This window comes from Archocentrus centrarchus, chromosome 7 (assembly GCF_007364275.1).
Source record: "Archocentrus centrarchus isolate MPI-CPG fArcCen1 chromosome 7, fArcCen1, whole genome shotgun sequence".
NCBI classification, from domain to species: domain Eukaryota; kingdom Metazoa; phylum Chordata; class Actinopteri; order Cichliformes; family Cichlidae; genus Archocentrus; species Archocentrus centrarchus.
Genome location: NC_044352.1, coordinates 2,524,640 through 2,535,698, shown reverse-complemented (window position 1 = coordinate 2,535,698; position 11,059 = coordinate 2,524,640). Strand labels below are relative to the sequence as shown.

Sequence of the window (11,059 nt, the reverse complement as noted above, 5' to 3'; positions counted from 1 at the left end):
ACTGAAACAGAGTCAGCTTACCGGGTTTCGAGGTAAAAGCAGAAAATAGAGGCCGGCAGACCTGGGGGGGGGGGGGGGTTTCATCCTGCTGGATGAAGAAAGGATGAGAGAAATGTGATCAGTTGTGGTGCCACCTTTATTTAACTCACTCCACACCTCACTACAGCGTACGCAGTACATCCAAAATGTCTTTCAGGATGAAAACACGAGACCTCCACCTGCTTCGTCCTGTTGAAAACGTCCTCACGTTATCGTGAACACAGCTTTGATTTCCTGCGCCGCTCAGGAGAAACGTTTAGGACCGTGTCCAGTCTGCTGGTTTGTGGAAAAGGATCAGCCGGGAAACCTTAAAGCAATTTTTCACCGATGATTTTAAAGACCTGAGCTGTGTCCAGAGCCCCCCCCAGCCATCATTACTACCCGTATAATGGATTAGGACTCAAACGCATCAATTAAATGTGAAAAGCCATAACTTAAACACCCACAAACATCAATTCAAAGTAAAATCAAGTTCTTTTAGATTTTTCTAAACTAAAAACCAACAACAGTGAAGATCAGGCTGGAAAACTCGAGGAAACGTTGAATTTGGAGGTTCGTACAAAAGCAGAGAGCGAGGCGTCCGAGGCAGCGAATGGATGATTTCAGAGGCAGCGCCATAAATATAATTCTCTTTTTTTAAATTCTATGTTGTGCAAAACTGTGTCCCAGAACCTTCAGGAGAGACTGAGGAGAGAGGAGGGGGTTCCTGTACGTCCTCGCCGTCCTAGAACCTGGTGGACGCGATGTCCTGGCTGAAGAAGCCTCCGAAGTTGAGGTCTTTGGACATCAGCTCGTCCTCCACATTCTCCAGCGCCCACTTATGTTCCACGATCTCCAGCGCCTCCCACTCGCTCTGGAACATAAACAGGAGACACGAGTCCCAAATTTAACCTCGTTCAGCCGGCCCGGCGGGTTTCTGAGCAGCTACAATAATTTTGGCTCAACAGATTTAAGATGAAGCGATCAGAGTTAAAAATATTCCACGTGTCTAAAGCTGAAAGCAGCGTTTTTGTGGAGCTGTGTAAAAGTCACCTTAAAGGCCTTGTTGGGGTCAGGGGGCATCGCCATGGCCGCGCCTGTCATCTGGTCCTGCATGATCCGTGACTGGTCGGCAGCTGAGAGGGAACGTCAGCGTTAATCCACGAAAGGAAAACGAGCTCAGCTTTAACGATGTTTTACTCGTGAACTGAAGCCTCACCGTTATCCTGACCCAGAATGAGGCTGTACATGCTCCTCAGCCCGAACACATTCAGGAAGTACCAGGACGCTGAGCTCACCCTGCAGCACCACATCGGATGGCAGGAAGTAAGTACAGAAGACATATCAGAGGAGACTTCAGGTTATTTTAACTGCTGCAGGTTTCACTGGAAAACAGTCTTTTATCAAACTGAACTTTAATCATATTCATTCACACTGAGGCAGCGTCCCAGCTAAGGGCCAGAGCAACAGACTGTAAATAAAAGATGGATGTTTGAGACCAGATAAAGCTGACCTGAACTGCTAATGAACGGTTTATAATATGCTGCGGATTATATCAGCCCAGCCATATAAAAAGGAGGCAGTGTTAAACGAGCGTATTTACCAGGAAGCGTCCAGCGACAGCAGGTCGATCCCTCTCTGCAACATCGGCTTGAACCTCAGCGTTAACGGGAACGGCACCTTAGCTGTAAAAAAAACAACAAATCAGAAACTAAATGATCAAACCTGCTTTGCTTACACATTTAAATTAATTTCTCTCATGTGTCGCGTATAAAACTGTAATCGTTGCTCATCCGGAAATGTATCTGTTTTATACAATATGATGTGGAAGAACTCACTTATGACGAATCCAGAGAAAGCCCAGTTGATCCATCCACCAATCAGAATCATGGGCAGGACATTGGTCAGGTTTCCCTTCATCATGTCTACCATCATGCTCGAGTCTGAAACACACAACACGCACACAGCTTAGAGCTTTTCCTTCCCACTGTCACCAACTGCAAGTACAATATAAAGTACAATATAAAGAGCCTTGAGGCGACTGTTTGGATGTTTCGCTAGATAAATAAAATTGAATTGAAAGATGTGCTGCTCGTGAACAGAGCTGATCAACAGACTGGTTAGTTTCTGGGGAACTTTTGTCTGTTCAGAAAAACCAGAGACATTAAAAAGGTGAGAACCTCGGCCAACGGAGGAGACACGTGGAACAGAAACAGGTCATTTACCATCTCCCACAGACTTTCTGTTAGTGAACACAGGCAGACCTGATTAAAGGTCACATTAAAGGTCACACAATGACTGCAGACGGTTCTGATGTCCTAAATCAAACACAGACCTGTCATGGGGTTCTTGGGGACAACCTTCCTCTTGACCTTCTTGAAAAAGCCAGTTTCTGCGTTGTTGAAGTAATGCTTCCTCATGGCGAAGGACTAAAACAGTGGAGACATTTCACTCAGCATGTTTTACACCATAAAAGCTTTACAGCACGCACTCACAGTCAGACTTAAACCAGCTGATGGAGGGAAGCTGAACATTACAGGAGGGCTGTTCATGTCTGTGACGGCTGGTTAGTTTACTCTGGAACAGTCAAACCCGCTCTCACTCAGAGGACAGTTATTTAATCAGAAGCAATAAGAGGATGGAAAAAATTATCCCTTACTTTGTAAATGAGAAAAAAAAAAAGGACACTAGCAGTACAATTTATAGAAAAATGACCTGCAGCATGAAAAATATGGAGAATGCACTTGAGAAAAATTAAAGATGGCTTTAATTAATTTGATTCTTTATACATGGGACACACGCATGCATTACCACGTGAGTATATAAGCAGGGTTAAAGGTCAAGCTGTACCTTAAACTGAAGGAGGACTCACCTGTTGGGGAATGTACTTTCCGTTCTCTCTGAGGATGCGGCTGCGCAGGAGCACCTGGCTGAATGGAAACATGAACACTGCTTTATGTTTGTGTTATTTAATGGGGGCTACAACTGAGATCAGCTGTGTGGTGCAGGTGAGGGGTCACTTTCATATAAATATGGGAGTAATACACATTAAAATGGTTCAAACACGTGTGAGGTTTTTATTACAGGATAATGTAAACACACATGGCTTTAGTTTTGTTATGGGTCCAAACTGAGCAGATTTACAGACTCTGTTAAAGTTTCTTAACTGGGTAAAAACTGGGTGAAAGGTGAAGAGCTGCAGTTTTCATGCAGAGCAGTTTATTAACGTGCTCCCAGCCTGTTCGACCGGCGAGCGCAGCGCCGAGTGCAGCAGATCTCAGCCCCGTCGCTCAGTTCATTATGTAATTGTTAGATTTTTGCTTTGCCGCGACCTCCACGAGAAACAACACAAGCTCACAGTAATTCGTCATCAACATACAAGCATCGAATTATCCCGTCATGTAAATGTTGTTCCCCTTTACACTCTGAGCCTGCAGAATGACACTGCCTCACATTACAGTTTTATACGTTATGATCTCTGCTGCCTGTATTGACTCACGCCGTTTTTCATGAATCACAGACGAGATTCAATCATAGCAAAAACTCTCTGAATGTGTCTGTGCTTAGAGTCAGTCTCACCTGTCAGAGACCTGCTCCAGGTTGACCTTCTTGTCGCTGTTGAGCAGCTGGGTGACGTAGTGACGGATGACCCCGACAAAGAAGGTGACAAAGACGATGGGCAGGACCACCCACATCCGAATGCTGGAGTCCAGCAGGAGCTCCGGCCCGGCCATCGCTCTCAGTTCAACCCACGGATCCGAGCGCAGACAGGGAGACGCTGTGGAAGGTGTACAGGAGGAATCTCTCAGTATTGACAGACTGTTTGCAAAATTATGAAAACCTGAACATCAGCATGCTAAAATGAAGAGTCTCCACAATAATGGACCATCGCTCACAGGCGCATCTGCACATTAAATTAAAGGTTCAACAGTTCCTGTTTTATCACCTGATCTATAACACAGGAAAATATTAAACCATCACTTTCAGAAGCTGCAATAAACTCATTTACAGACCTGTCGAGGAGGTTTCTACTTCATTTCAAAATAAGAGCCTGGAGTGAGCAGTTTTACCCTGTTAACACAGAAGGCCTGTGGACATCACAGCGCCTCCTGCTGATCTGATCTCACACTTTTACTAATAAACCTCCTCGTTGTTGGAGAATCACTGCATATTCACGCTGGTCCCCTGACTCAGAAATTAATGATATCAATTAAAACCCGCAGGTGAGCTGACGACTGAAACAGCACGACACCTGCTGCTTCCTGTGACGGCCCGTTACTGCCCCCTGACCCCTGCACCACCCAGCAGCTGCAGGTAGCATTAGCTGAGCCGGCTAACGCTGCTCGCTGCTGTGGTTAAATCTCCACCTTTAAACGAGCGTCTGTACAAACTGACAGCTTCAGAGGCGGCGCAGGCGGTTTGCAAAGGTCCGACAGGTCCCCAGCCGGCGAACGCCGCCTGTATCTGCTGTTTAAATGAACGAAACTCACCACATTTATGAACTTTCTCAAAGCAGCAGCGGAACACGCGCAGGAGTTTACCGAAGCACTTCCGGCTAAACGGAACCGGAAGTTCATTAAAAAAATGTGCAACGACATAAAATAAAATAACATCACATAAAAAAGACTGTTTCAAAAGCATCACATTGTATCGTTTTTTCAGTTTTTAATTAAAAACTTCCAAAAAATGAATAATTGTGAAAAAGGGAGCAGACTGGGCTATTTTTAGACTTAAAGGCTGCTGAAAAACTTTAAAGTGCATACTGCTCTCATTTATTCATTCATTAAAATAAAGGAACAGCTGAACAATATTTTCTTTGATTTTGAATCAAAGGAGGGTGATGCTGGTTTCCACTGAGCTGTTACAGCATTTTGTTCTCAACAGATGACACAGTGAATGTCTGCAACAATTGTCAGCGTGAATATTTCATTCATCAAGATCCAGTCTGTGATTTAAGTGTTCGCTTAATGGTCCCTTGTGGTCATTTTGATTCACAATACATCACAACACACATGGGTCCTTGGGGGGCAGGTGTGTCACCCAGTGGTTGATGGGTGAAGCCACTAAGGTGGACCCACTCGCATCGTCACTGCTCTGGCTCTGGGCGGTGTGGATGGGCACCACTGATCGGTGCTCATGTCTGTCATATCTGTCCCCTTTCACACAGTCATACACATCCTTTCCACATCACACACTCACATACACCAGCACATACACCCAACCTATCACTCCAAACACTGCAGAGTAGGGTGAGGGGTGTTTGGGTCTTCCCACTCCCCTGTTTCTTACCCTGCCCAGGGTTGCTGCTGGCTCTGGGGTGGTGTGCACACCTTCAAGGGAAAGGTTGATGAGGATGGGTGTGTCTTTCTACATCCTTGTATGATTGGTTTATATGGGTGTTTGTGTGTGTGGATATGTGGTCTGTGTGTTTGTGTTGGTGTGTGAGTGTGTATGTATGGCTGGGCCTGGGTCTGGGGCTTGTTCAGCTTTGGCCCCTGTGGGACATAGTTGTGGAGGGTGGGGGTTACCCCCCACCCCCCACACACATACACACACACACACACACACACACACACACACTGGTCATTGCTGCCTCCCCTGGGATGTGGGTACCTGTTGGTTCCGGGGTGCGTGACTGGATATCTTGGCGTGGTTGTTGGGCCTCAGGACCGTGTTCTCAGCTTGTGCTGGGGTGGCTGACCTCCTGCCGGGTGGGCTGCTTGTTGCCTCTGGCTCTTTGGGGCTCTTGCCCTTTGGCAGTGAGGGCTCTGCCATTGGCCTCCCTCCTCCCTCTTCTGGGGTGTGCACGCAGTTGCCATCAGGATGTGTGGCCTCATTTTTAATCTCTTTCAGGTGCTGTATGTATTTTTTTAACAGGTGCAGCAGTTGTTGAACTGTTGTGTGTTTTTACCTGTGGTCTGTCCCCTTATACTTATCTTTTTTACTTTCTCTCTTTTCTTTTTTCTTTCTTGCCCTTTTTTTCCTGCCTGTCAGCCCTGGCAATATATCACACACGCACTTGTGTAAATATTAATAGAAATAAATAAATCAAATATAAAGAAAAACACTAATAAGAGGAGTCTATTGAGAATTTATAGAACTCATCTTGGAAAAGCAAATGTGTTTGGCCCAACAGTGCACTCAGATCATTATTGCAGAAGCTGCCAGAAAGGACAGGCTTTAAAAATAGTTTAAAATCCTTCAAAATTATCGAGACAATGTGAGAAACAGCTTCTATGTTTCCATGTTCAAAAGATCTATGTGTTATGATGATCAGATATCGACATAATCCATACAGTGGTGGGTGGCCTAGACTGGTGGTTAGTTGTTCCACACAAAAAAGAGAAAACTGATTTTCCTCCCTCACAAATGTTGTTAATCTCCTCACCACTAATCACACATTTTGATGTGTCACACTGTAATAACTCCACCATCTGAAAACTGCCTAAATGAACGTGGGCTCCTCTTTAGAAGATAAAAATTTGACTCCATTTGCTGTAAAACAGGTTTCTAATGTGAGGCTCTGTTTTTACTGGACACTGGACATGTTTGAACTGTGTGAGCCGTTACCAGCAGCCAGTTTTCAAATCTATACGCAGGCAGATGTCAGGGGTGGGAACCCTGTAGGGCCACACGTCGTTTTTCTTTTTCTTCATTTGGATTCGCTTCCTACGAGTTAACAGTTACCTGGGAGACCATCACAGGTTGTATCCTGATGCTGACTTGAAAAGACTTCCACCCACGAATGTTCCCGAAGCACTGAGGAGACCCACAATGCATCTCTTTCCTTGCATTTCTATGAAACATTAGAAGTATAATTAACCATGAGCGCTTTAATTTCTTTCAGAGACAGCGGCCTTAAAGAGGGCGGAGCTGAAACAGCTGGTTCTGTCACAGTAGAGTAAAATAGGATGGTGAACACATCAGTCGCCCCATGATTGCATTTATTTTTCTTTTTTTTTTCACATTTGGTAATCGCCTTTCCATCAAAAGTGGTCACCCAGAGGATGAGCACACAACACCCTCTACCACTGGGTGAACACTTTTGATTGCAAGGCAATAGCGCTGGTTGGAGGACACTTGTCTCCAAATGTTGGTCCAACTCAGAGCAACTGCAATCACTCTCACACAGATTGGGGAACATTTGCAAATAATAACCTTCTAATTTATAAATGCAGACAGGCACAGAAACATTGCAATCAGAGTAAATCAGCACTGATGAGCACAACTCCTCTGCAACAGGAGACTTGCCTCAGTTGGTTGCATTCTGGCTATATTCCTATACGAAAGCAACGTTGCCATCCAGCAGCAACTACGTCACTATTTGTGGAGGAATTTCTGTTTCAGATTTATGAGGTTCTGGTTCATGTGAATTCATTTGTATTTAGGCAGCAGCAGATTTAAATTTCCTGCCTGTTTATCATAGTTAATCTCTGTATTACCACAAACACATTGCATGTAATTGCCAGCTTGACCCCATTCAGTCACAGACTGACAGCAGACCCAAGTGTGAGCGCAGCATCAGAGAGAGGATGTGCTCACTACATAACAGAAATAAGGATCATTTTGAGTTGGCATCATGCAAAGTTCCTTAAATAAAGGAATAAATAAAGCTAATAAATGTATTTCCTGAGTTTTTGATGAAGTTTCTTTAAGTTTTAACCAAAATAAGCTTCTTTATGATGCTTCTGAACTACTAAAGAGATCAAACTGTGATTTCGGCCCACTGTAATGCTGCACTGTAACAGGATGTGAATGAGAAATCAGCAAAACAAAGAGGACACGTGTTTCCATCCACATGAACAGATTTTTATATCTTTAGAGCAATAAATATTTCCACTTCTTCCATTTCTCTGCAATTTCAAAAACAAAGTACAAGTAATATATATTTATATACACAGCTAAAATTTTCCATACATAATTTTTAAAATAATGTCGTCTCTGTTGACACATATTTGACACTTTACTGATACAATTTTACAAGGACTATTCCAGTCTCTCTTTGCTCTACATTATAAACAAGAAATATTTTCTCTCCATGAAGCGGTCCAGCAACCGCCTGGCCAACACCACTGTATAGATACACACAACACAGACTGTCTTTACACAGGAACAGAAGCATCCGACATTTTTAAACGTGATTTGAAGCAGATCTGATGTGCTTTGAATTTTTAAAAATGTTCCCTGTTTTGTCTGCAGCAGTCAGACCAGATCTGCTTCTACTGGTGTTTAACAGAAATCAGAGCTTCCATTCCCGACGTAAACCCAGGCAGAGACAAACTGAGCAAAGTGGGTACTCGCATTGTTATTTTCATTTAACGACTGCTATGTACATTCATGTTTATAATACAGTTTCATTCAGTGCAGATACTGTAATAAATACCACATGCAAACCGATAGTGTAGAGCAGACCCGGGCAGAAAAAGAAAATACTTAATTTGAGCATTTAAAGGACCATACCTGGTGTTTTCTGCATGTCCATAAACTGCATTTACTGTAAAATACTTCCACAAGACTCCCAATTCAGTTTAGACAGATTTGTGTCCTCCCAGACCACCAGACGCTTAAACCCTGCTGCAGATAAGTAATCAGTGATTTTTGCCCTTATCTGTTGCGTTTGAGAATTGACAAAAACGTTGGATTCATGTGCTCCACAATCCCAGAATTAACAAATCAACAAACAAAAATAGTGACTTTGAAACATGAAAAGCAGTTTGGCCTCAAATGTGAGCGATTCCTTACTGTCCTCGGGCAGGTGAAGGTAAAGCAAACCCACAAATGATGTTTTAAGTGCTCATAGAAGAGCAACAGCTCATCAGGAGGCCAGTGTGTTTATCTGGTTCCTGCAGGCAGTCTTTGTCCACACAGACTAAATCAGGGGCTCCCAAAGTTTTGATGCCAGTTTCATGTTTCACAGTGCGAGTGTTACTTTTTTGTTAAGGTTTGAAACGTGCTGATTCAAAGGATGGTGATAATTAAATGTTTAATTACTTTCTAACCATTAGTTAGGTTGCTCTTACATTTCTTCACACCAGCCACATGTAGGAACTTTCTTATTTATTCCAGTTTTATGCTGCATGAAACATTGCTGAGGGTGGTGGGCCGCACACTGAGAACCATAGGGCAAAAAAAAAAAACACTAATTAAAAACGCAGCAAATACAATCCATTTCCATCACTGCTGGTACTTAATAAATGCTGACAGTGATGGATGACTTATCTGCAGCAAGTGTCGAGTTCTCTGCAAGTGAAGCTAAAGCCAAAGCGTGGACGTAGGAAGGTAACAAATCTAAACACCGTAGGGCTGTAACGTTAAATAAATGCAGTTTGTAGCTTATAAACATGCAAAAGCTGGGTATGGAGCTTCAAGATGGGAGTTTTACTGAGGATGTGTTTGGGCATGCACCGAGGCAAAGTGAAATGCTGTGTATTCCTTTACGAGGTAGGTTTGATCCAGTGCTCCTCGAGAACTATGTTTGGATTTCAATGGCGTTTAACTTTTTAGCCTGGAGTGGACGAGGTTACTGTAAGGCCTTTGCAAAGTGTTTCTGCAGGTGATTGTAGATGCATGCGGTGACCCTACGGTCCAAAAATTCCAAGCAGCTCAACATGAAGTGTTAATTTCAATGTTGTTTGGTAGCAGAGGTGTTGCTTGTTTCCATTAAAAGGTTGAAGAGAGGCTCTGTGATGATTCAGAGGTGTGCGGGCGTGTGTTTGCTTGAGCATGCTGTGGGTTGAGTCAAAGTAATTATCACAGTCTGTATTCAAAATATTAGAAGTTAGTCACAGAAAATCATTGTTGTTTGTTTTTTAAATATACTAAAATTAAAAAAGGATTTAATACTTCCATAAGATGCCCAAATCAGAAAAGAAAAAAAAAATCTCACATTGTAAGCACATAACAAAATTAAAAATGCTAAAAATACAAAACAGCCCAAGGAGTACTGTATGTTAGTAGAAGCTTGTCACACAACAATATTGATAATAATATCAGTAGCACACTCTAAAAAGTCAAAGGGGTTCTTCAGATTGAAAACAACAGGGGACCCAAGATGGTTCCCTGGGGAACCCCGTCAAATGATTGGAACCTGTGACGGTATTCCCACAAACCTCGCACACTAAGGACTTCTGCAGAAACATTTTAGGGGCTTTTATTGTTTTCTTTTTCTCCCTAAGATGCCCAAATGCCCTGAAGAACCCAGAAAAACTTTGGTTTTTAGAGCACACATTTTGTTAATTCAAGCAATTCTGAACCTCAGTTACAGATCGATGCTGTTGGCCCCACTGAAAATAGAACACACTGTACAGTTAATATCTACAGTTGGTGCATTCACGTCATCACAGGGAGACTAAAAATGTGTCTTTAATGTTTGCATTCAGAGGAATTTCCCATCATCCACCAGTTAAACTCTGGTAAATATTTATATGAGGCTGACTAGCAACCAGCACTGAAAGTTTTATTTCTAGTCAAAAAATGCAAATGGCTGGTAAAATCGTTCAAACGGTGGAAGAACTTTCTACCAGCCATCACGGGCCTCCTGCCCTGACATCCGGTGATCTTGATTAAAGGAAAAGAAGAAAAGGAAATACACTTCACTACTGGTACATGGTAGATTGGAACTCAATGTGCAAAAATGTGTAAAAATGAGTTTGTTGAACTTGGTGCTGTGTGAGAGTGAAACGTGTTCTGCACTTCGGTCCTGTGAGATGTTAGCAAGTCCTTCAGAATGAAATTCGGTCCAGGTTTCAGGTTCCTTTGTGTCTTTGTTGGATGAACAAGGCGACGAGTGGCTCAGTCCTTCAGCCAGACTTTTAAAAAATGCAGTAAATGGCTTCATATTTGCTGTTCTGAATGGACACAAATCATTATATTATAGATTTAGATGCTGAACGTTGTATTCCATGGAGGTCTTTTGTGAACATTATTTATATTGTACCATCCTTATGTCTGAAGGCACCTTATTATCTATTTTTCCACACATCAAATGGGATAAAAGTTTATTCACCCTCAGATTTTTTTTTTCACACAGTTTTCAGAGTCA

The 11,059-nt window shown here is 42.9% G+C and overlaps 1 protein-coding gene across 1 annotated transcript; it reads right to left on the bottom strand.

The window, feature by feature from the left end:
- Positions 1–118: 118 nt before the first annotated feature.
- On the bottom strand, positions 119–4,574 carry LOC115782583 (ER membrane protein complex subunit 3). Its single transcript, XM_030732833.1, has 9 exons — positions 4,509–4,574; positions 3,598–3,796; positions 2,891–2,948; positions 2,354–2,447; positions 1,857–1,961; positions 1,622–1,703; positions 1,238–1,317; positions 1,072–1,154; positions 119–892 (listed from the first exon to the last, which is right to left on the bottom strand). Exons 2-9 carry the CDS (start codon positions 3,750–3,752, stop codon positions 764–766), a joined length of 786 nt encoding a protein of 261 aa, XP_030588693.1. The 5' UTR covers positions 3,753–3,796; positions 4,509–4,574; the 3' UTR covers positions 119–763.
- Between the last annotated feature and the right edge of the window lie 6,485 nt (positions 4,575–11,059).

Coding starts and splice junctions, on each gene's coding strand:
- LOC115782583 (XM_030732833.1), bottom strand. CDS start 3,752: ATGGCCGGGCCGGAGCTCCTGCTGGACTCCAGCATTCGGATGTGGGTG. Junction 2,949..3,597: donor CTGGAGCAGGTCTCTGACAG/GTGAGACTGACT, acceptor GTTTCCATTCAG/CCAGGTGCTCCTGCGCAGCC. Junction 2,448..2,890: donor GAAAGTACATTCCCCAACAG/GTGAGTCCTCCT, acceptor CCACTGTTTTAG/TCCTTCGCCATGAGGAAGCA.